Source organism: Capricornis sumatraensis, chromosome 18 (assembly GCF_032405125.1).
Source record: "Capricornis sumatraensis isolate serow.1 chromosome 18, serow.2, whole genome shotgun sequence".
NCBI classification, from domain to species: domain Eukaryota; kingdom Metazoa; phylum Chordata; class Mammalia; order Artiodactyla; family Bovidae; genus Capricornis; species Capricornis sumatraensis.
Window position 1 is genome coordinate 60,220,779 of NC_091086.1, and position 26,626 is coordinate 60,247,404.

The window sequence follows — 26,626 nt, forward strand, 5'->3', positions numbered from 1 at the left end:
TCTCATCCTCTGTTGTCCCCTTCTCCTCCTGCCCCCAATCCCTCCCAGCATCAGAGTCTTTTCCAATGAGTCAACTCTTTGCATGAGGTGGACAAAGTACTAGAGTTTCAGCCCCAGCATCATTCCTTCCAAAGAAATCCCAGGGCTGATCTCCTTCAGAATGGACTGGTTGGATCTCCTTTCAGTCCAAGGGACTCTCAAGAGTCTTCTCCAACACCACAGTTCAAAAGCATCAATTCTTCGGCTCTCAGCTTTCTTCACAGTCCAACTCTTACATCCATACATGACCACTGGTAAAACCATAGCCTTGGCTAGATGGACCTTTGTTGGCATAGTAACGTCTCTGCTTTTCAGTATGGTATCTAGGTTGGTCATAACTTTCCTTCCAAGGAGTAAGCGTCTTTTAATTTCATGGCTGCAATCACCATCTGCAGTGATTTTGGAGCCCAAAAAAATACAGTCTGACACTGTTTCCACTGTTTCCCCATCTATTTCCCATGAAGTGATGGGACCAGATGCCATGATCTTTGTTTTCTGAATGTTGAGCTTTAAGCCAACTTTTTCACTCTCCTCTTTCATTTTCATCAAGAGGCTTTTTTTTTTTTCTTTTTTTAAATTATTTTTTATTTTTTAATTTTTTTTCTTTTTTTTTTAGATTTTATTTTTATTTTATTTTTTTTTAATTTTAAAATCTTTAATTCTTACATGTGTTCCCAAACATGAACCCCCCCTCCCACCTCCCCTCCCATAACATCTCTGTGGGTCATCCCCATGCACCAGCCCCAAGCATGCTGTATCCTGCGTCAGACATAGACTGGCGATTCAATTCTTACATGATAGTATACATGATAGAATGCCATTCTCCCAAATCATCCCACCCTCTCCCTCTCCCTCTGAGTCCAAAAGTCCATTATACACAGCTGTGTCTTTTTTCCTGTCTTACATACAGGGTCGTCATTGCCATCTTTCTAAATTCCATATATATGTGTTAGTATACTGTATTGGTGTTTTTCTTTCTGGCTTACTTCACTCTGTATAATCGGCTCCAGTTTCATCCATCTCATCAGAACTGATTCAAATGAATTCTTTTTAATGGCTGAGTAATACTCCATTGTGTACATGTACCAAAGCTTTCTTATCCATTCATCTGCTGATGGACATCTAGGTTGCTTCCATGTCCTGGCTATTATAAACAGTGCTGCGATGAACATTGGGGTACATGTGTCTCTTTCAATTCTGGTTTCCTCGGTGTATATGCCCAGCAGTGGGATTGCTGGGTCATAAGGTAGTTCTATTTGCAATTTTTTAAGGAATCTCCACACTGTTCTCCATAGTGGCTGTACTAGTTTGCATTCCCACCAACAGTGTAGGAGGGTTCCCTTTTCTCCACACCCTCTCTAGCATTTATTGCTTGCAGATTTTTAGATCGCAGCCATTCTGACTGGTGTGAAGTGGTACCTCATTGTGGTTTTGATTTGCATTTCTCTGATAATGAGTGATATGGAGCATCTTTTCATGTGTTTGTTAGCCATCCATATGTCTTCTTTGGAGAAATGTCTATTTAGTTCTTAGGCCCATTTTTTGATTGGGTCATTTATTTTTATGGAATTGAGCTGCATAAGTTGCTTGTATATTTTTGAGATTAGTTGTTTGTCAGTGGTTTCATTTGCTATTATTTTCTCCCATTCAGAAGGCTGTCTTTTCACCTTGCTTATATAATCAAGAGGCTTTTTAGTTCCTCTTCACTTTCTGCCATAAGGGTGGTGTCATCTGCCTATCTGAGGTTATTGATATTTCTCTTGTCAATCTTCATTCCAGCTTGTGCTTCTTCCAGCCCAGCGTTTCTCATGATGTACTCTGCATGTAAGTTAAATAAGCAGGGTGACAATATACAGCCTTGACATATTCCTTTTCCTATTTGGAACCAGTCTGTTGTTCCATGTCCAGTTCTAACTGTTGCTTCCTGACATGCATATAGGTTTCTCAAGAGGCAGGTCAGGTGGTCCGGTATTCCCATCTCTTTCAGAGTTTTCCATTTCTTTGCTTTAACCTGTAGATAAAAGACGTTTGTAAAAAACTTCATTTTTTTATCAATTATATGAGCCACCATTTTTTTTTTCTGCTAAATTGAACAATATATTTCATTAGTTAGGTTAGTATTTTCTTCACACTTTTTGTTATTCTCATGTGGTATTCTCTGAACACTGGAATGTAATGACTCATGTAATGACTACACATTTGAGTTTAATATTCTTTATTTATTCCTTCTCTTTTACTCTCTTAAGTTTAGACATCACTAACAAAATAGATTCAACCTTGATTTGGTCAGCACTTGCTGACCTTCCTAAAAATATTTCCATCTGCCAAAGATATCAAGTTACCCAGGTGACACCACTGAATATATTCTGGGGAAAGGATGAGCAGCAATACTTAATTCTATAGTACTTCCATCACATAGATAAAAGAAGCATAATTAATATCAAGAGCATAAGTAAAAGTGAAATATAATAGATCACTTAGACAGTGACAAGATACCAGATTTTTATAAAGATATGATGTTACTATGTAAATTTATATAATTAATTCCTTATAGCCTTAATTCCATCAAGGGCTATATTTACTAGCCAGCTGTCCAAATTCCAGAAATTTTAGCAATCAGCTCTCTGAGTCAGTACTAGCTAACTCCAGTACCTCAGTATTACAGTCCTAATTAAAACTGTTGTGGTTTAGACACTATGTCTTATCTGACTCTAGTGACCCAATGGACTGTAGCTTGCAAGGCTCCTCTGTCCATGGGATTCTCCAGACAAAAATATTGCAGTGGGTTGCCATTTCCTTCTCCAGAGGATCTTCCCAGCCCAGGGACTGAACCCAGGTCTCCTACACTGCACACAGATTCTTTACTGACTTAGCTACAAGGAAAGCTCAAAATGATGGTAAGTCTGCACCACTAGAGCCCTGGGGCTGCTGGTTTACCTCAAGTAACCAGTGGGGACAGTTCAAGTTCAATTTAAACCATAACCCCTAACCAAATGCTTCATTTCTCCCCTCACCCCCTGGCAAATCTGCTCCGTATCACGTAGGTGGTTATCTTGTTGTGGTTTTCTTTTTTCCCCCTATTCTGTTTCCTCTAGAATGTAAGCACTGTGAGGGCAGTAATTTTGTCTACTCTTAGGCCTGTATCTACATTTTAGTAGGCACCCTATAACTACTCAGAGAAGGCAATGGCACCCGACTCCAGTACTCTTGCCTGAAAAATCCCATGGACAGAGGAGCCTGGTAGGCTGCATTCCATGGTGTCGCTAGGAGTCAGACATGACTGAGTGACTTCACTTTGACTTTTCACTTTCATGCATTGGAGAAAGAAATGGCAACCCACTCCAGTATTCTTGCCTGGAGAATCCAGGGACAGGGGAGCCTGGTGGGGTGCCATCTATGGGGTTACACAGAGTCAGACACGACTGAAGTGATTTAGCAGCTATAACTACTGCTTGAAGGAATGAATGAGAAATGAGTCTTTACAGTTCACTTGATAAGGGAATTCACAGCCACTCTTCTGATCATACATTTATATAATCCATCTTTGATCTCTGAGACTACTAACACAGAAGTCTTTCTTCATCTCCATCTTTTCTGTGACCTATTCTTTCACTTTTTGTATTTTTTTTAAAATAAGTGCCTTCACCACTCCCTTTTGGGTCAAACTAGCTCTTACAAATTTACATAAAGAGTTTCTCTAACTAGGCTCAAAAAGTCTCACATATTCAATATGCATTCATTTTTTTCTTGGTGCAATTTTTGTTTTCATACTGTTCATGGGATTGTCAAGGCAAGAATACTGAAGTGGTTTACCATGTTTTGTCAGAACTCTCCACCATGACCCATCTGTCTTGGGTGGCCCTACACCACCTACAGCATGGCTCATAGTTTCATTGAGTTAGATAAGGCTGTGGTCAATGTAATCAGTTTTATTAATTTTCTGTGATTGTGATTTTTACTCTTATCTACCCTCTGATGGATAAGGATAACAGGCTTTTGGAAGCTTCCTGATAGGAGAGACTGACTGTGGGGGAAACTGAGTCTTGTTTTGATGGGCAGGGACATGCTCAGTAAATCTTTAATATAATTTTCTGTTGATGGGTGGGGCTGTGTTCCCACACTGTTGTTTGACCTGAGACAAAATAAGGTGGGAGTAATGAAAATAATGGCGACCTCTTTCAAAAGGTCTTGTGCACACACTGTTATATTCAGTGCCCTTCACCCTGCAGCAGGCCACTGTCTACCCACGCCTCTGCCAGAGACTCTTGGACAATTATAGGCAAGTCTGGGTCAGTCTCCTGTCAGGTCACTGCTCCTTTCTCCTGGTCCATGTGTGCAAAGGTTCTGTTTGTGCCTTCCAAGAGTCTGTTTCCCCACTCCTGTGGAAGTTCTGTAATCAAATCCCACTGACCTCCAAAGTCAAATTCCATGAGGATCTCAGTCCATTTGCCAGATTCCCAAGTTTGGAATATCTATTGTGGATCCTAAAACTTTCTTAACAGTGCAAGAACTTATTTGGTATAATTGTTCTGCAGTTTGTGGGTCATCTGCTCAGTGGCTATATTGTGGGGTTAATGGTGACCTCTTCCAAGAGGGCTAATGCCACATGCTGTGTGACCCAGGTCAGCTGTACCCAGAGTCCCTGCCCCTGCAGAAGGCCACCGCTGACCCATGCCTCCACAGGAGATACTCAAACACTCAAAGACAGATATGTCTCAGTCTCTGTGGGGGTCTCTGAGTCCTAGTGCACACAAGGTTTTATTTGAGCACAAAATAACTGCAGATAGTGACTTCAGCCATGAAATTAAAAGATGCCTGTTCCTTTTGGGAGAAAAGCTATGACCAACCTAGACAGCATATTAAAAAGCAGAGAAATTAATTTGCCAACTAAGGCCCGTCTAGTCAAGGCTATGGTTTTTCCTGTGGTCATGTATGGATGTGAGAGTTGGACTGTGAAGAAGGCTGAGCGCCAAAGAATTGATGCTTTTGAACTGTAGGTGTTGGAGAAGACTCTTGAGAGTCCCTTGGACTGCAAGGAGATCCAACCAGTCCATTCTGAAGGAGATCAGCCCTGGGATTTCTTTGGAAGGAATGATGCTGGGTCTGGAACTCCAGTACTTTGGCCACCTCATGAGAAGAGTTGACTCATTAGAAAAGACTGATGCTGGAAGGGATTGGGGGCAGGAGGAGAAGGGGACAACAGAGGATGAGATGGCTGGATGGAATTACTGATTTGATGGACATGAGTCTGAGTGAACTCTGGGAGTTGGTGATGGACAGGGAGGCCTGATGTGCTGCGATTCATGGGGTCGCAAAGAGTCAGACACAACTGAGTGACTGAACTGAACTGAACTGGGTCAATGTATCCCCTACCCCCAATTCATATGTTGAATTACCTAGCCCCAGGATCTGATAGTGAGATCCTTATTTAGAGATAGCGTCTTTGAAGAGTAAATCAAGCTAAAATGAATTTTTAGTGGTAAAGAATCCACCTGCCAGTATAGGAGATGAAGTAGATGTGGGTTTGATTCTTGTGTTGGGACAATTCCCTAGAGTAATAAATGTCAACCCACTCCAGTATTCTTGCCTGGAAGATTCCACGACAGAGGAACCTGACAGGGTACAGTACATGGGGTTGCAAAGAGTAGGATATGATTGAACAACTGAGCATCATAGGGTGACCCTTAATACAATATGACTGATTTCTTTATAAAAAGGAGAAGTGTAGACCTGGAGATACTACAGAGGAAAAATGATTTGAAAATACAGAGTGAATATGATGTGGGCATGAAAATAGTCATCTACAAGTGAAAGAGAGAGATCTGGATGAGATCCATCTCTCACAGCCCTCAGGAGAAACCAATCCTACCAAAACCTTGATTTCAGACCTTTTGGTTTTCAGAACTATGAGACAATAAACTCATTTTAAGCTACCCAGTTTGTGGTACTGTATTACAGAGAACAGATTTTATATCCAAAGAAAATAAATGGAATGTACTAACTTGTTTATTTTAGAACCTAATGTTAATTTTATTTTAAAACAAAACTCAACACTATGATGAATTCTTGTGGGTTTTGTGGCACTTCATTCATTTAACAAATATTCATTGAGAACGACTATGGACCAGGAATTATTTTAGGCAATGAGGGTACAGCAATGAAAATACAGCAAACAAAAATCCTCGGCATTGTGAAGCTTTTATTCTAGTAGAAAAGAACAAGCAGTTGCCAAAAACTATAAAATGAATTTGGATAATGACAATAAGGAAATTCGTGTGATGACAACATGAAACATAAGAGAGAGAGGCAAATGGAGTCTTTGGGAAAGGTAAGAACAGTGCACTGTGGTCAATTTGCTGCTGATGAAGTGGAAACAAACATCTATTGGACCTGGCAATATGAGAACTATGGAAGGGAAGAGCACATGAAAACGTATGCTGTTGCTTACAGCTTCAGTGGAGGGAAACAAACCGCATCACCTGGCATAGACAAAGATACACGCCTGCTTTAAAGAGTTTCAACTCAGTGTGGGGAATACTAATCAACACCCCACTCCCAGCATTCAACTTCTTAAGACCTATGTCAGGTGCTGATGGACATCTTGCTGGAAATGTATAATCTAACTTTAATGGTCTTAGGGGTAAATTTAGAAAGCCAACCATCTTCTATTTCCCTGTGAGAAATAAACATGTATGTGTGTTTATTCATATGTATTTATGAATGTATATATGTGTGTATGTATGTGTATCTGAATATATATGTGTGTGTATGTGTGTGTGCATACACATATTTATCTGTTTCTGTATATGTGTACTCCAAATTCGAATGTCATTGCAAACTTCCCCAACAAAGAGCTTTCAAAACAACAGTGATTTTGGAAGGAAAGTAGTTGAGCACAAATCTGACAATTTCTTGATCCATGTGACTCTAACTTAGTTACCTGGTACCATTCATCTGGCAAGTGGAATCATTCAAAACTGAGTCCCTCATATGCCCAGTGCCTCAATGAGAAGAGCTGTGGAACTGGGCTCAGATGCATCCAAAGCACGTTCCATCTCAGAGTGTCTCTATGTGGTCTCTATCACAGTAATTAAACCACTTACCTGAAGGCTCAGAGCTTATATATACTAATCCAGAAGCTTCCAGTCCTCTTAAGTCCAGGGAAGAAATTGATATACCGTCACTTCTACAGTACTATATTGGTCAAAGCAGTCATAGATCAGACATGGGTAATGGCATTGGTATTTGACATCCTGCAAAGGACCATAACCAGCTAATGACCACTTGCATCAAGATAAATCTCAGGTTTCTGTTTCTCACTCTTTATTCTTTTGGACAAAATACTGAACCATCAGCTTTTAAAGTAAGATCATTTGGTTACCTATGGTTGAAAGTGAAAGTGATAGTCGCTTAGTTGTGTCCAACTCTTTGCGACCCTATGGACTGTAACCCACCAGGCTCCTCTGTCCATGGAATTCTCCAGGCAAGAACAGTGGAGTGGGTAGCCATTCCCTTATCCCAGTTGATCATCCCCAAGGATCAAACCCAGTTCTGCGTTGCAGGCAGATTGTTTACCATGTGAGCCACCAGGGAAGCCTCAATGCATGAGACCCAGGTTTCATCCCTGGGTCTAGAAGACCCCCTGGAGAAGGAAATGTCTACCCACCCTGGTATTCTTGCCTGGAGAATCCCATGGTCAGAGGAGCCTGGCAGGCTACAGGCCATGGGGTTGCAAAGAGTCAGACATGACTGAACATTTAACACTTTCATAACCTGTGATTATCTACCATCTTTCTGACCTCTTCTTGATTATAGTAAGAACTTTTATTCCAGTGTGATTAGAACTTAAACTTGTCAAGAGAAAGTGATTTTTTCTGATACCACACTATCAAGATGCAGATATTCTCCCAAAATCAATTTCAGGCTCTTTGGCAGTATATTCCTCAATTTACTTGCAATGAATCAGAAGCTCAGAAGGTAGTGATCATGACAGCAGACTCTGAAATCTAATTGCATAGATTAAATACTGATTCTATCATACTCATCTGTCCTTGGCCAATCTTCTTAACCTTTCTGTTGTTGAAATCCCTTTGATTAAAAAAAGGGGGATAATATAAATAACTTCCATAGTCAGTCAATGTGAGGATTTAGTGTGAGGATTAGTGATTTAACCTAAAGCATTCCTCATTATGCTCAATAAATACTAAATAACTGTCAATAGTTCTATTATCAAGAACATCATCACCATTGGAATTTCATCCCCCAGATAAGTCTTTTTTTTGAAGTTTATACTTTATTTTTCTCCCTACAATGCTGTTGCAGTACATTTTTTCTGAATGGAGTAGTTAAGCTGAAAGCCTAAAAATCCATATAATATTTGGTCTTCACAAATGCCCTGGAAAAGCTATGATTATCAGTGTGGTTATTAAATATATTGACTAGAAGCATTGGGGCTTCCCATATAGCACAGTAATACAGAATCCACCTTCCAATGCAGGAGACACAAAAGACACAAGTTTGATCCCTCGGTTGGGATGATCCCCTGGAGTAGGAAATGGCAATCCACTCCAATATTCTTGCCTAGAAAATTCCATGGACAGAGGAGCCTGACCAGCTACAGTTCATGGAGTTTCAAAGAGTCAAACATGACTGAGCAACTAAGCACACACACACACACACACACACACACACACACACACATACACACACACACACAACACAGAAAGACGGGTCTTTTGAAATTGTAGATCACATTGAAACACTAGAAATAGATATAAGCAATAAACAAATGCAAAAAAAAATAGAGAGACATGAAAATAAAACCTTCTAAGTCAGAAGCATATTTAACGATACATAAATGCAACTACCTTCTCTTTGGATCTGTCTGATCTGTGCCCACAAATCTATAGAGGGGGTAATACCTATTTTCATAATTCTGTTCCTGTCTCCACCTCCTCTTCTCCTCCCCTTTCTGTCTCTCTCTTTCTCTATCTACCACCCCAGACGCCTCCCTGTCTCTTTCTTTCACAATATCACAAGACTCTCCTAAGGGCCCACAAGGTCTGAGGACTTCATTACTTGAACTAATAACTGTGGTATTCTGTCAGGAAGCCCTTGGTTACATTTTGGCTTCTGCTGATTTCTCATCTGGAAAGCATTACTTAAACTTTGAGCTTTCTCTCCCATGAAGAACCTGTGGAAAAATCATATACCTGAAGAGAGTGCCTGAGTCATACTTCATACTCAAAACATATAAATTCACCATTCTTTCCTCCATACCAGAAATAAAATGCTTCATCATCAATTTTGAGGGTAGGAAGAAAAAACATGTAGAAGAGGAAAAATTGAATCTTCCTTTTAAATCATAAAAATGTCTACATTCCTGAATTTATGATGATTAATTCCATGAGTCATAGCTTGAAGCTAAAATAAATATGTTTATTTTTAATTCTGAGATGCCAGTGTTTCATATAAATTTTCTTTAAAAATAAAATGTATCATATAATGAAAATATAAATAAAACTCTGAAGTTTAATTAGTTATTAAATTAGTTTAGAGTCTGAAATGTGTTAAATGTAGCTGTAGATATAACCATGTATCTGCTGAACCACAGCCTCTGACAACTTACCGGTAGTGATGTTTAGTCAGTGATGACTTTCCATAGGGTGCAGTGGAGCTATTCAAACTTTCAGTCACTTGAGGAACAAACCATAGAAATATTCAGAGTATAAATGAGTACCTAAATCTCTACTACTTCCCACAGTAATTTTCCAGTGGAGACAATCTTGTCAATACATCCATGTACTTTCTGTATCTGCCCCTTTGTTGATGACAGATCCCCTTTCCAAGGGTTCCTTCTCCATTCTTCTTTCTATATCCTACAAACTTGTTGTTGTCCCATAAAGTACTGCTTTATCATGTTCGTGCATATGGATAGCTACAGCCTTTAAAGTCTGGATTTTGCCTGTTCATTTAACAAAATCTATCTGTAGTACTGGGGCTTCCCTCATGGCTCAGATGGTAAAGAATTTGCCTGCAATGCAGGAGACCTAAGTTCAATCCCTGGGCTGGGAAGATCCCCTTTAGAAGGGAATGGCTACCCACTCCAGTATTCTTGCCTGGAGAATTTCGTGGACAGAGGAGCCTGGCTGGCTATAGTCCATGAGGTCTGAAAGAGTCAGACACGACTGAGTGACTAACACTTAACTTTCCATAATTTCTTATTTATTTCCCTGTCAGTAAACACTCTAATCATGACCTTCTAAAATCATAAGCTCTATCCTTAATGTCCCAGTACCCCACATTTTAAATATAGCAGAGACACATTCGATATACATTGGATTGATGGTGAATGAAGGAAACAGATTTCTGAAACTGTGGTGATGATTTAATGTCTCAGTGTTTTTGATTTCAATGTAGACAGGAATTTATGAAAGTCACATTATCTTTACAAAATCAGTAGGGAAAATTCATAATGTGTAGTTGAATAGAAGTACCATATAATATACTAAATGTTGAAACAAATAGCACTTCATTAGCTAACATAAAAAAGTCTCACAGGTACCTAGATCATCATAATCAGGCCGTTGGAAGGATGAATTATTACTGCAAGATGTTAACTATCATTGTATAAGAACTGGTTAATGAAACTTCTAAATGTTTATAAACCTCTCAATGTTTTCCTAATTGTTTTAAATGATTAGATACTCCAATGAAATATGAACACTTGGAGGCCAGATATCATATGTCCTCAACTGCAGGTGAATATCTCAGATTAGACCATTCATGGGAACCACAGAAGAGGTTTGTCACGAATACTGATGTTGTGCCCACTTCCCTAAATTTTCATTCAGTAGGTCTAGAATGGTGTCCTTGAAGGTGCATTATAATTGTAACTTCACATAATTTTGTTTTTAAGTACCCTTGCACCCCATTTGGCATCTGGTCCCATCACTTCATGGGACATAGATGGGGAAACAGTGGCTGACTTTATTTTTGGGGGCTCCAAAATCACTGCAGATGGTGACTGCAGCCATGAAATTAAAAGACACTTACTCCTTGGAAGAAAAGTTATGACCAACCTAGATAGCATATTCAAAAGCAGAGACATTACTTTGCCAACAAAGGTCCATCTAGTCAAGGCTATGGTTTTTCCAGTGGTCATGTATGGATGTAAGAGTTGGACTGTGAAGAAACCTGAGCACTGAAGAATTGATGCTTTTGAACTGTGGTGTTGGAGAAGACTCTTGAGAGTCCCTTGGACTGCAAGGAGATCCAACTAGTCCACTCTAAAGGAGATCAGTTCTGGGTGTTCTTTGGAAGGACTGATGCTAAAGCTAAAACTCCAGTACTTTGGCCACCTGATGCGAAGAGCTAACTCATTTGAAAAGACCCTGATTCTGGGAGGGATTGGGGGCAGGAGGAGAAGGGGATGACAGAGGATGAGATGGCTGGATGGCATCACTGACTTGATGGACGTGAGTTTGAGTGAACTCCGGGAGTTGGTGACGGACAGGGAGGCCTGGCATGCTGTGATTCATGGGATGGCAAAGAGTCGGATACGACTGAGTGACTGAACTGAACTGTGCCCCATTAGAAAAACAGTAGGACTCTGGTAGATTTTGAGGCTTCCCAGGAAGTACAGTAGGAAAGAATTTCCACCTGTCAATATGGGAGATATGGGTTTGATCTTTGGGTCAGGAAGATCCCCTGGAGTAGGAAGTGTCAACATAGTCTAGTATTCTTGCCTGGAAAATTCCATGGTCAAAGTCCATTGGGTCACTCAAAGTCAGACATGGCTGAACACACTCTTACACAGACTGATATCTTGTAATAGAAAGTGAAAGTGAAGTCGCTCAGTCGTGTCCAACTCTTTGCAACCCATGGACTGTAGCCTGCACCAGGCTTCTCTGTCCATGGGATTCTCCAGGCAAGAATACTGGAGTGGGTTGCCATTTCCTTCTCCATGGGATCTTCCCAACCCTTGGATCGAACCCAGGCTTCTTGCATTGCAGGCAGACGCTTTACCGTCTGAGCCACCAGGGAAGCCCTGATATCTTGTAATAGGCGTTACATAGTTATATAAGAAAGTTCAAACGAATGAATGAACAATTGACAAAATTAAGAAAGAAAACAAGCAACTGAGCCCAAATGAATATATGTAGTTAAGATATGGAAGAAAATTTACCAGCTCTTCTTATAAATGCACATATGTACTTGAAAATGTTTTTAACAATTTGAATGTCATGCCTGTTTATTTGTTCCACTCTTTTAGAGATTTTATTTTTCAGTCTTCTGTGGTATTACCTAATAAACTAGATTTGTATATTTCCATCTTAAATTCTTTTTAGTGGCTAAAATACAAGAAACCATTTTGGAGGATCTATTGCTCTATATGAATATCACCAGTCAAAGAAAAAAACACGTGGTGATCTAGTGAGTCAGGTTCAGTGAGTAATGTTTATAACTGCAGATGAGTTCCAATGTTATGAGCTTGTATTCAGCAAAGAGTCATTCCCAGTTACAAGCCCCTATATATCAAGGTGATTGGGAAGCCGTAGTCAGAAGGTAATTTGCAGGCAGTGGGGTACCTGTGATCGTTTACCGGGAAAGTAATAAGAAACAAAACAAAATGAAACAAAGGTAATCACTTCCTGTTGATTCAACACAACATCGCAGGCGAACAAAAGGCAACAATTTCTGTTAAAAATTTGGAAATAATCATTGCTAGTGAAGCATATCAGACAAACATTCGGAATATGCTAATAGTCGTTACCTAGCGTATATTGAAAAGTGGAGTGTTTCCTTTGTTCTTATGCAAACACTGTACTAATTTAAGGTGATTAATTTAGCTACTCTGCATTGTTTTATTTACAAATTTACCAAATAAAAAGGCCAGGTGATAAGTCTTTATTATTATGTTTATTTGAAAGAAAAAAATAAGTTAAAATACAATTACTGGGTCCATGGATACATGATAGAAAAGCCAAACAAAAAACAAAAATATCAGTTCTTATTTGGTCTATACAAATATAGTTTATCCTAGTCTTGTATAGGAGTTTAGGCTTCATAGTTTTGAAAAATGTTTATTATAATTGAATATCATTGGTTGTTTTCATGTGTGTATCTCCACATATATTTTATTGATATGACAAGATGGTGATAAAAAATGAAGAAACAATGGCAGAATTTTGTCTAATTGTGACTTTTCATACTTTTGACCTACTTACATTGGAATCACCTATAGTAGTTGTTAATGTCAGGGGAGATCATTCAGAGGATATGAATGCCAATTGACTACCAAGCTGAACCCAGGTAATCAGAGGCTCCTCACCCCCTTCTCTGCCCTTGTAATAATTTTTCTGCCAACATTTCCCAGAGCGGGAGCTATGTCCAGGACAGTCTTCAGAGAGAAAGGTTTCAGGATATAAGGTTGATTTATAAAAGTCAACCTCTTTCCTATTTACCAGCAATAAAGAAGTAGACTTTGATTTAAAAATACAATGCCATTTAGGTTAGCTTCGCTTAAAAAGAGATACTTGGGGTTAAATTTAACGATGAAAGGTATGAAATCTATATGAGGAAAACTATAAAAGTCTCAATAAAGAAACAAGAAGTAAATAAATGGAGATATATGTTATATGCTTGGATAGGCAAGACTCAATATTATCAAGATGTTAATTCTGCCTAACCTTATCAATACATTCAGTGGGATACCAATCAAATCCCAGACATTTTTTATAGGTATTGACAAACCTGTTTTACAGTTTTTAGGTAAAAGCTAGAAAAGATCATTGCAACCCACTCCAGTATTCTTTCCTGTAAAATCCCAAGGACAGCAAAGCCTGGTGGGCTACAGTTCATGGGGCTGTAAAGAGTGAGACATTACTGAGCACATTCAACAGTTTTAGAAACAAAGGAAATGTAAAGCCATGGATAGACATGGAGGATCCTTAAATGCCCATTACTAATTGAAGAGGCCAATCTGAAAAGGTTGCACACTATATGGTTCTAATTATATGACATTTTTGAGGAAGCAAAATTAAGGAGACAGTAAAATGATCAGTGATTGCCAAAGGCTGAGGGGAGGGAGGGATGAATAGGTGGAAAAGAGAGGATTTTTAGGGCAGTTAAAGTATTCTATGTTATGCTGTAATGAATACATATTATACATGGATCCAAACCCATAGAATATGCAATACCAAGAGTGATCTCTAATGTAAATTATATACTTTGGGTGATCAGTTCAGTTGCTCAGTTATGTCTGACTCTTTGTGACCTCATGAATCACAGCACGCCAGGCCTCCCTGTCTATCACCATCTCCCGGAGTTCACTCAAACTCACATCCATCGAGTCAGTGATGCCATCCAGCCATCTCATCCTCTGTCATCCCCTTCTCCTCCTGCCCCCAATCCCTCCCAGCAACAGAGTCTTTTCCAGTGAGTCAAAACTTCGCATAAGGTGGCCAAAGTACTGAAGTTTCAGATTAAGCATCATTCCTTCCAAAGAACACCCAGGACTGATCTCCTTTAGAGTGGACTAGTTGGATCTCCTTGCAGTCCAAGGGACTCTCAAAAGTCTTCTCCAGCACCACAGTTCAAAAGCATCAATTCTTCTGCACTCAGGTTTCTTCACAGTCCGACTCTCACATCCATACATGACCACTGGAAAAACCATAGCCTTGACTAGATGGACTTTTGTTGTCAAAGTAATGTCTCTGCTTTTGAATATGCTATCTAGGTTGGTCATAACTTTCCTTCCAAGGAGTAAGCATCTTTTAATTTCTTGGCTGCAGTCACCATCTGCAGTGATTTTGGAGCCCCAATAAATAAAGTCAGCCAATGTTTCCTCATCTATTTCCCATGAAGTTATGGGACCAGATGCCATGGTGATAATGATGTGCTAATAATGTAGGTTTATCAGTTGTAACAAATGCACTATTTTAGTACAGAATGTGGCTAGTCTGGGAGGTGGTGTACAGTCTGGAGAAAAAGGGTACATGATAACTCTATTTTCTTAATTTTACTGTGGACCTAAAACTACTGTAAAATAATAAAGTGCTACTGAAAAGGAAAAAACTAAAGTAACTGTACACCAGCTATATTCTAGACTACCCCACTCAGGAACATCTGGGCTATATGTTGGAATCATATTATTATATAAGGGGATCATGTGGCTATGGCAATTTGCCCTATAACCTGTGTGCCGTCAGGCAAGGTCATAGCTTAGTATATGCAAATGAGCCATTCTCAGGAGAATTGGGTGTTTAAATGATTCCTTAGATAATCATTTCTGAGAAATATGTGTCAATTCTAGATATGCTCTTTTCTTTCCGTAAGCAAATTTCTTTGACAAATTTCTTCCCATTTCATGTCATAGTGGCGCTATTATAAAAGAAAGGAGATAATGAAATTATTAAATCTGTGCTATAAAACAGGGTTTGTGTTAATTCTTCTTCTCTGATGCTTTCAAATGAATGACATTCAGATTGCATAAAATATCTGTCATTCACTTTGGAGATAGATGGGAGGGAAGGTTCAAGAGGGAGGTGACGTGTATACACCTATGGCTGATTCATGTTTATGTTTGACAGCAATTATCCTTCAATTAAAAAATAAATGTTTAAAAAAAGATTTTATTTTCATATTTGTATATTCTACAAATATTACTGTAATGATTTCTTTGTAAAATATCCTGGATAGTAATCTCATATTTCTACATATCAGAGGTAAGTCCCTTCTTTTTTCAGAATGGCATCTTTTATTTAATTTTAGAAAGTATAAATTTCTTTCATTAAATGTTTTCATAAACTCTTAACTTGTTCCCCTCTGCATCAATTAACTTTTTTCTTATATAATTATTTATGGGAAAAAAACATTGTTCTTTTTAATAAGAATGCTTGAGGCTTTTTCATATCCATGGATTAGATGAATCATTTATTATCATATTATTATAATTCATTTCGATATGAATAATTTTCATTCTTATTTAGCTTCAGGAAGGTTCTCCTAAACTTCCTCCACTATATGTCCACAAGTATTAAAAGCTGGAATTCTATTTTCCTGGGGCCTGTGGCTCTCACTCAAACCAATTACATGTGCAATCAAGTCAGTAAAGAAAAAAATAAGTAAATAACATAGTGGTTAAGTGTCCTATATTCTGGAACTCTCTTGCTTTTTCAATGATCCAGTGGATGTTGGCGATTTTATCTCTGGCTCCTCTGCCTTTTCTAAAACCAGCTTGAACATCTGGAAGTTCATGTTTCATGTATTGTTGAAGCCTGGGTTGGAGAATTTTGAGCATTACTTTACTAGTGTGTGAGATGAGTGCAATTGTGCAACAGTTTGAGCATTCTTAGGTATTGCCTTTCTTTGGGATTGAAATGAAAACTGACCTTTTCCAGTCCTGTGACCACTGCTGCATTTTCCAAATTTGCTGGCATATTGAGTGCAGCACTTTCACAGCATCATCTTTTAGGATTTGAAATAGCTCAACTGAATTCTCTCACCTCCACTAGTTTTGCTCATAGTGATGGCTTCCAAATGCCCACTTGACTTCACATTCCAGGATGTCTGGCTCTAGGTGAGTGATCACACCATTGTGCTTATCTGGATTGTGAAGATCTTTTTTGTATAGTTATTCTGTATATTCTTGCCACCTCTTCATTGGATCATCGAAAAAGCAAGAGAGTGCCAGAAAAAATATGTATTTATGCTTTATTGACTATGCCAAAGCCTTTGATGGTGAGGATTACAACAAACTGTGGAAAATTCTTCAAGAGGTGGGAATACTAGACCACCTGACCTGCCTCTTGAGAAATCTGTATGCAGGTCAGGAAGCAACAGTTAGAACTGGACATAGAACAACAGACTGGTTCCAAATAGGAAAAGGAGTACGTCAAGACTGTATATTGTCACCCTGCTTATTTAACTTATATGCAGAGTGCATCAAGAGAAACGCCGGGCTGGAAGAAGCACAAGCTGGAATCATGATTGACAGGAGAAATATCAATAACCTCAGATAGGCAGATGACACCACCCTTATGGCAGCAAGTGAAGAGGAACTAAAAAGTCTCTTGATGAAAGTGAAAGTGGAGAGTGAAAAAGTTGGCTTAAAGCTCAACTTTCAGAAAACTAAGATCATGGCATCTGGTCCCATCGTTTCATGGGAAATACAGGGGGGAACAGTGGAAACAGTGACTGGCTTTATTTTTGGGGCTACAAAATCACTGCAGATGGTGACTGCAGCCATTAAAGTCAAAGATACTTAGTCCTTGGAAGAAAAGTTATGACCAAACTAGACAGCATTTAAAAAAGCAGAGACATTACTTCGCCAACAGTTCCATCTAGCCAAAGCTATGGTTTTTCCAGTAGTCGTGTATGGATGTGAAAGGTGGACTATAAAGAAAGCTGAGCGCCGAATAATTGATGCTTTTGAACTGTGATGTTGAAGAAGACTTGAGACTGCAAGGAGATCCAAGCCGTCCATCCTAAAGGAAATCCGTCCTGAATATTCATTAGGACTGATCCTGAAGCTGAAACTCCAATCCTTTGGCCACCTGATGCAAATGACTGACTCACTGGAAAGACCCTGATGCTGGGAAATATGGAAGGTAGGAGGAGAAGGGAATGGCAGAGGATGAGAAGGTTGGATGCTGTCTACAACTCAATGGGCATGACTTTGAGTAAATTACAGGAGTAGTGATGGACAGGGAGGCCTGGCATGCTACAGACCATGCAGTTGCAAAGAGTCTGACTTGACTGAGTGACTGAACTGAAGACATATTTGGTAGTTCTAATATAAATGTGACCTGCTGGAAAATTTGTTTCAATTTTAAATGTAAGGCTCTATTGACAGAGCTGTGTGTGTGTGTGTGTGTGTTTATGTGTGTGTATCTGTGTGGTGTGTTTACCTACGCATAATTACATATGACATATATAATTTGTATCTATTGAATGTCACTGCAAGACAAAACGTATTACATGTCACTGCAAGACAATTAATGTGACTTTACATATAATTTTTCAAACAATCTCATCACTTTCTTTATTTTGCTCATGTACTTCGATCTAGTTTTTATTATAGTTGTTATTTCCTGACAAAAAGTAGTCAGTTTCTTAGTCTTGATAAATATTAAAGTACTGCCTGCCTATAATCTTTTTCAAGTGTCTACACTCTGCCAATGTTTTCATCATCAAAATTTGACAACCCTTTCAGAAAACTATGTAAGTTGTTGTGTAAGGAGAAAAATTAACCTCTGCTCAAATCATCTGAGCTGACACTTAGGATGAGCACAAATCATGAAATATTCAATTCACCAGCGGAAGGAAAGAGCAAGGACCACAGGTCTACCTCTGATGGGCCTGTCACCCCAGGGCACGCCAAGCAATGGGATATCTTCATTTGTCCCTTAGTATCTATAGATTCCCTTTGGACCTATGGTTGCAAACAAATATTTGCATGAGACAGTTTTAATAACATGGGCAGGTAATGTTTATCTCAAAACCCTGACTTTCTCTCAAAAGCATTTCAGTTAAAACTACTTTTCTTAAATGGTACAGATGAACCTATTTGTAGAGCAGGAATAGAGGTGCAGACATAGAGAATGGACTTGTGGGAACTGAGAGGGAGGATTATTGAGAGACTTACATTAACATATATATGCTACCATATGTAAAATAGCTAGCTAGTGGGAAGCTGCTGTATAACTCAGAGAGCTCATCTCGGTACTCTGTGATGAACCAAATGGGTGGAATTGGGGACAGGGAAGGGAAGCTCACGAGGGAGGGGATAAATGTATACATACGGCAGATTCATGATGTTGAACAGCATGAACTAACACAACACTGTTGAGCAATTATATTCCAATAAAAACATTAAAAGATCTACTTTTCTTAAAATGAAAATAAAGAGATATATATAGCTATATTGCTTTTCATTTAATGTATAATCCATGCTATTCTGTTTAAAACATGTATTACAGGAGTTATTAGAACTGCCTTACATAATATGGACAGAGAAGCCAGAGAACATTACTCAGTGGTCATTCAAGCCAAAGACATGGCTGGGCAAGTTGGAGGGCTTTCAGGATCCACCACAGTCAACATCACCCTGACAGATGTCAATGACAACCCCCCAAGGTTTCCTCAGAGTAAGTACATGTTTCTTTTGATCTGCACTTATCATTATTCATTTATGTAAAACAAACTGAAAAACAGCTAAGCCTTGAACAATATGGACTTGAGATGCAAGAGTCCACTTATTTATTTTTCTCAGTAATAAGTGCTATAGGACTACATGACTAGATCAGTGGTTGGGTGTATCTGCAGATAATGAGGAACCTGGATACAGAAAGCTGACTATAAGTTATATGTATGGACAGTGTAGAGGTTGGATGCTCCTAACTCTCACATTTTTCAAGGGTCAACTGTACTTGGATGTATAATGTCATGTGACTATTCTCTTAAATGGAAAGGTTGTGTTTGTACAGTCTTTTTTTTATACACAAGACTAAAGAAATCACTCCATCTGTTGTCTCCTGAACTTGGTAGATAGATGTCACTATCTGGATGATAGTGGATAAAGATATCTGGATATAAAGATATCATCACTGGATAAAGATATCATCACTAGATAAAGATATCGTCACTATCTGGATGATACTGGATAAAGATATCCATTTCAATTGACATCAGGGTTGAATACTAAAAATAAGATAGTAGTACTAAGAAATGATACTTTGTATTTGCTGAAGTATTTATGTATTACTAATGAATTCCTGGAGGTATTCAGAATAAACATTTTGATATGGACATTCTACTCTTGGAAAACTATTGAATATGTACTGTTTGTGGGGTGATTTTTTTTTTTAAATTCTTCATATTAGGAATGAATGCTCTTCACATACACACAGAAGCATACCATCCAATGGCAAGGTATTGCAAATAAAATAAACTGCAATCTCAGAGTAGAATATAAACCTTGTGAGTGGAGAGCCCACCAGGCGATTCAAGGAGAGAGTATCAGTTTTGTGAGTTCAGAATGAAATACTGTTTATGACACCTTCAGAAAGGGAAGGAAACATATTTGAGTATTTCTAATATGGCAGAAGCTGTGGGTAGCATTTTATAGTATAACCATTAATCATTTAAAAATCCTGAGGGGAGATGTCCTTCTTGCACATGATGTTTAAAAAGTATAAAAGACAGAATGAAGTAAGTCATAAAGAGAAAAATAAATATCATCAGTTAAGTTCAGTTCAGTCGCTCAGTTGTGTCCAACTCTGTGTGACCCCATGAATCGCAGCACCCCAGGCCTCCTTGTCCATCACCAACTCCCGGAGTTCACTCAAACTCATATCCATTGAGATGGTGGTGCCATCCAGCCATCTTTTCCTCTGTCGTCCCCTTCTCTTGCTGCCCCCAATTCCTCCCAGCATCAGGGGCTTTTTCAATGAGTCAACTCTTCGCATCAGGTGGCCAAAGTATTGGAGTTTCGGCTTTAGCATCAGTCCTTCCAAAGAACACCCAAGACTGATCTCCTTTAGAGTGGACTAGTTGGATCTCCTTGCAGTCCAAGGGACTCTCAAGAGTCTTCTCCAACACCACAGTTCAAAAGCATCAATTCTTCTGTGCTCAGCTCAGTTGGACGTATATTCACAGTCCAACTCTCACATCCATACATGACCACTGGAATAACCATAGCCTTGACGAGATGAACCTTTGTTGGCAAAGTAATGTCTCTGCAAATGTATGGAATCTGGTAAAACAGTACAGATTAACCTGTTTGCAAAACAGATATGGAGACCCAGATGTAGAGAAAAAACATATGGTCACCAAAGGGAAAAGAGGGGGAAGGTGAGTTGGGAGATTGGAATTGATGTATTTGCACTATTGATATGGTGTATAAAATAGATACCTGATGAGAACCTATTGTATAGCACAAGGAACTCTACTCAATGCTTTGTGGTGACCTAAATAGAAAGGAAGTACAAAATAGAGAGATATAAGTATGTGTATGGATGATTCACTTTACTGTAAAGCAAAAATAGCATAATATTTTAAAGCAACTCTACTCCAATTATTTTTTTAAAAGGATCTGCTAGGTTCGTCTTTGAAAAAACAACCTAGCAAATATCATCAAAAAGTTAGAGACAAGTAGCTGCAGCAGTGATTTTTAGAAAAATTTGCAGAGGCATATTTGAAATAAAACAAGTAATGGACATACAGATGGCTAACAAACACATGAAAAGATGCTCAACATCACTCATTATCAGAGAAATGCAAATCAAAACCACAATGAGGTATCATTTCACACCAGTCAGAATGGCTGTAATCCAAAAGCCTACAAATAATGATGAGTTTTAAGGACAAAAGAAATTTCAGAGGTAAAGAATTTTGTCTATTTGTGTTTATAGTCCAAGGAATACAATTCAACTTCAATAAATCTGGGGTGAGGAAGAAAATAAACTCTGTAACAAAGTAGACAGGGTGGCAAGTCAACGACTGCTCTCCACGAGTCAGTGTGAAAGGCTTACCCAGCCTTATCTCTCAGTATTGTTCTCAGTACTCAATGGAATACTGCCTGTTCCAAAAACACAGCAAGAATATGCATATTCTTATATCAGTCTAGAATTTTTCACTCACATTCCTTTGTTTGTGATAGACACTCAATTGTGTCTGACTCTTTGTGACCCCATGAACTATAACCCTACAGGCTCCTCTGTCCATGGAACTTTCCAGGAAAGAATACTGGATTGATTTGTCATTTTCTCCAGGGGATCTTCCTAAATCAGAGATTAAACCTGAGTCTCCTGTATTGAAGGGAGATACTTTGCCATCTGAGCCACCAGGACTACCACATTCCTTTGTTTAAAAGGCCTCTTAAAAGTTTCTCTGAACTCCATCACAGAATTAGCAGACAGTTAATTAACCCTTGGTTTCTGTAACATGGCCTTTCCCATGTACTTTTATGCTATATTTATCTCCATAGGTGCACATCTCCCCTACACTGTGGGTCCCTCTAAGTAAGAATGATGCTTGATTTGTCTTTGTAACATTAAGTGTTTAGATTTGTGCCCAGCCCTGGATAAATGGTTATGAAATGAATAAATAAATGAGTTGAATTTAAATACTCTGTCAAACTACTATTGTTAAAAGACCATGAATAAAGATAGGCAAGTTGAATTCATGGTTAGGCAAAGCTACTTTAAAATTTCAATTCTAAGGACAAGATTATGTGACTTGGTTCTTTCAAGTGGCTTTTGCTCTATGAAGAAAACATGTTCAAAAGAAAATTATAAGTGATAGATAAGTCCATATTATTAAATTGTGAAATATAATTCCAAGTCATTTTACAAAATTGCAGTGTATTTTTGTATTCATTTAACCCCTTATTCCACACAATATGCATATACACATATTTCATTATGAGACAAGTGTAATCGGATGGTGACTGCAGCTGTGAAATTAAAAGATGCTTGCTCCTTGGAAGAAAAGCTATGACAAACTTAGACAGCATATTAAAAAGCAGAGACATCACTTTACGGACAAAGGTCCATATTGTCAAAGGTATGGTTTTCCAGTAGTCATGTACAGATGTGAAAGTGGGACCATAAAGAAGCCTGAGTGCCAAAGAATTGATGCTTTTGAACTGTGGTGCTGGAGAAGCCTCTTGAGAATCCCTCGGACTGCAAGGAGCTCAAATAGGTCAATCCTAAAGGAAATTAACCTTGAATATTCATTATAAAGACTGGTGCTGAAACTCTGAAACTTTGGCCAATTATATGTGAAGAGGCAACTCATTGGTAAAGACTCTGATGCTGGGAAAGATTGAAGGCTGGAGGAGAAGGATGAGGATGAGATTGTTGGATAGCATCATCAATTCAATGGACATGAGTTGATCAGACTCTCAGAGATAGTGAAGGACAGGGGAGCCAGGTGTGCTGCAGTCAACAGGGTGGCAAAGTGTTGGACTAAACAACAACAAAACCCTTTTATAGAATAAGGAGTTGATTAGTTGATTTAGTCACTAAGTCATGTCCGACTCTTTTACGACCTCATGGACTGTAGCGTACCTCCTTCCTCTGCCCATGGGATTTACAAGGCAAAATTACTGGAGTGGGTTTCATTTCCTTCTCCAGAGAATCTTCCTGATCCAGGGATCGAATTTGCATCTCCCAGGTCTCCTGTATTGCAGGCAGCATCTTTACTAGTGACCCACCAGAGACTAAAGTTCAAAGTTTGTTTGTTTGTTTGTTTGTTTTTAAAGAGGTAATGAGTGATAGTGCTGAATTAGGTGGAATATAAACTTTATTATAATTACAATACCAACCTCATTTTCAACCTATGTTATTTAAGTAGATTCTACCACTGCTATTTTTAAGATGTATATTAATATTATAACCCTTATTATAATAGAGTGAAAAACTTATTCAGGGGGCTCGATAAACTGATTTTAACCAGACAAGCCCATTAAAACTTATTTTAGAAATCACCAAAAAATCAGAAAATGGTGATGAATAAAGAAAAATGTATCCCTAACTTTATTTTGATCTATGATTGTTGCTGAAGCATCAGTTCATAGTGAAACAATTGTTTAACTTGGCAAAGAATAAATGAATACTCTTTGAGTGAACTCATTACATTAATCACTAATGGGATTGACGTATCTTCAGTCTCCCCAGAATGACTGACAACTGTCAATTCTGCCACATGATGATATGCTCTTAGTGTGTTGAAACAAAGGCAGTACACACCCAGAACTTCACACTCTGATTTGTTTAAAAGATATTTTATTTTGCACCCATACCGCTTTAAACACATTGCTGCTCTCAGAATGATTTGGTGTCACCACAATAAGAGTAGCATGCAATATTCTTTAATTTTCCCAAAAGCATTATAACTCATCAAATGAAAAAAAAAAAAAGACAAATTATATCTTGGGAAACTTTGCAAATTGTTTGAAGAAAAAACAATGATGTATATTATGAAGACTTGCATACATAAAGCACCATGAAATACACAAATATAAACACAGTTCAAATCTTATAAAGATCTTATCCAGTGATTAAATAGACCCAGTAATCTAATTGTTTCTCTTAAGGTGTTCTTGTTTGTTTGTTTTAAATTTTTTCTGACATTTATTTTTCTTTTTTTCTCTTTAGCTGTGAAAGCCATGTTACAGCAAGACAATATCTGGCAGACATTTTTAACATTGCATTTTTCTTTCTTCTGTTAATTTACCATGGCCTCAGTTTCTTACGTCTTATATCTCAATTTAAAGCTACCACTGTATCTTTTCTAAATTAGAGTATAATCACTTTACAATGTTCTGTTGGCTTCTGCTGTGCCCTCCCATTTGAGACTTCCTGCCATCCTCCACCCCATCCCACCTCACTAGTATATCACAGAGCACTGAGCTGAGCTCTCTGTGCTATACATCAGGTTCCCACTAGCTATTTATTTTACATGTGGTAGTGTATATATATCAATCCTACTCTCCCAATTCACCCCCACATCCCATGTCCATATGTCCTATCTCTACATCTGCTTATCTATTCTTGCCCTTCAAATAGGTTCATGTGTACCATTTTTCTAGATTCCACATGTGTGTGTTAATATATTTGTTTTTCTTTTTCTGGCTTACTTCACTCTGTGTGACAGACTCTAGGTCTATCTACTTCACCTTAATTTAAGCTGCATAGGTTTTGAGTAAGCATTTGAGAGTAAGAGAGGGGACTAGACTAATAATTTGCTTTACAAAGACTCTGCACTAGGGAGATACAAACGCAGTGGCCTGGAATACAAGACAAACAAAGGTCCAGGTGAAAGCAGGCTGCCTGTGAGTGTCAGGGAGGTTATAGGGGAGAACAGAGACTGGAAGGTACATATACAGCTAAGAGGACAGCCACTGCTCAATTCTAGTAATGCCTGTATGTGGGCAGGCAAGTATTAGGAATGGGAGCTACTTGCAAGACTTGCAGTGTAAGAGAACAAATCAATATATCTGTGGCTTGAATCTACTCCAAGGACACAAGTTTCCTAGTTCTTCTGCAGAAAAAAATATCTCAAGGTATAAATTCCTCAATATTATCCCTTCTATTGAAAGGGATTTATTCTACTTTTTAAGATTTTTGCTATTTCCTTCTCTGGTTTTAACTGTATTCTAGTCATTTTAAAATTTATTCACAAAATAAAATAAATAAAAAATAAAAAAAAATATTTTTAGGCAGGTAAAAATCACTGAAGTCTATTATTCTGTATAAAGAATATGCATATAAATATCAATTATGAACATGAAAGTTTCTAAAGTAAACTTGAACCCTAAAGGGAGCTGTATTTTGAGAGTTGCCCTTGTAGAGTTTTTGCTTTGGCTCCATGCCTTCATTCTTTCTGGAGTTATTTCTTCACTGATCTCCAGTAGCATATTGGGCACCTACTGACCTGGGGAGTTCATCTTTCAGTGTCCTGTCATTTTGCCTTTTCATACTGTTCATGGGGTTCTCAAGGCAAGAATACTTAACTGGCTTGCCATTCCCTTCTCCAAGTGGACCACATTCTGTCAGACCTCTCTGCCATCACCCATCCATCTTGGATGGCCCCACATGGTATGGCTTAGTTTCATTGTTTTAGACAAGGCTGTGGTCCATGTGATCAGATTGGTTACTTTTCTGTGATTGTGGTTTCAGTCTGTCTGCTCTCTGATGCCCTCTCTTAATTCCTACCATTTTACTTGGGTTTCCCTTACCTTGGACGTGGGGTATCTCTTCACGGCTGCTTCAGCAAAGTGCAGCTGCTGCTCCTTACCTTAGACATGGGATATCTCCTCTTGACCACTCTTGCGCTGCACAGTCACTGCTCTGAAGCACAAGCTGGAAGCAAGATTTCCGGGAGAAATATCAGTAACCTCAGATATGAAGATGACACCACCCTCATGGCAGAAAGTGAAGACAAATTAAAGAGCCTCTTGATGAAAGTGAAAGAGGAGAGTGAAAAAGTTGGCTTAATGCTCAAAATTCAGAAAACTAAGATCATGGCATCCTGTCCCATCACTTCATGGTATATAGATGGGAAAACAGTGGAAATAGTGGCTGACTTTATTTTGGGGGCTCGAAAATCACTGCAGATGGTGATCGTAGCCATGAAATTAAGACACTTACTCCATGGAAGGAAAGTTATGGCCAACCTAGACAGCATTTTAAAAAACAGAGTCATTACTTTGTCAACAAAGGTCCATCTAGTCAAGGCTATGGTTTTTCCAATAGTCATATATGGATGTGAGAGTTGGACTATAAAGAAAGCTGAGTGCAGAAGAATTGATGCTTTTGAACTGTGTTGTTGGAGAAGACTCTTGAAAGGACTGCAAGGAGATCCAACCAGTCCCTGCTAAAGGAATTAGTCCTAGGTGTTCATTGGAGGGATTAATGTTGAGCTGAAACTCCAATACTTTGGCCATCTGATGTGAAGAGCTGACTCATTTGAAAAGACCCTGATGCTGGGAAAGATTGAGGGCAGGAGGAGAAGGGGATGCCAGGGGATGAGATGTTTGGATGGCATCCCCTCCAAAATGGACATGAGTTTGGGTGAA

The 26,626-nt window shown here is 38.6% G+C and overlaps 1 protein-coding gene across 4 annotated transcripts in view; it reads left to right on the forward strand.

The window, feature by feature from the left end:
• CDH18 (cadherin 18) overlaps positions 1–26,626 on the forward strand; it is a 411,562-nt gene that overhangs the window by 237,542 nt on the left and 147,394 nt on the right. For all 4 annotated transcript variants that reach the window (XM_068990438.1, XM_068990439.1, XM_068990440.1 and 1 more), the window contains one exon: positions 19,023–19,190. In XM_068990438.1, the coding sequence (XP_068846539.1) occupies positions 19,023–19,190 (168 nt within the window). The remainder of the gene's footprint in view (positions 1–19,022; positions 19,191–26,626) is intronic.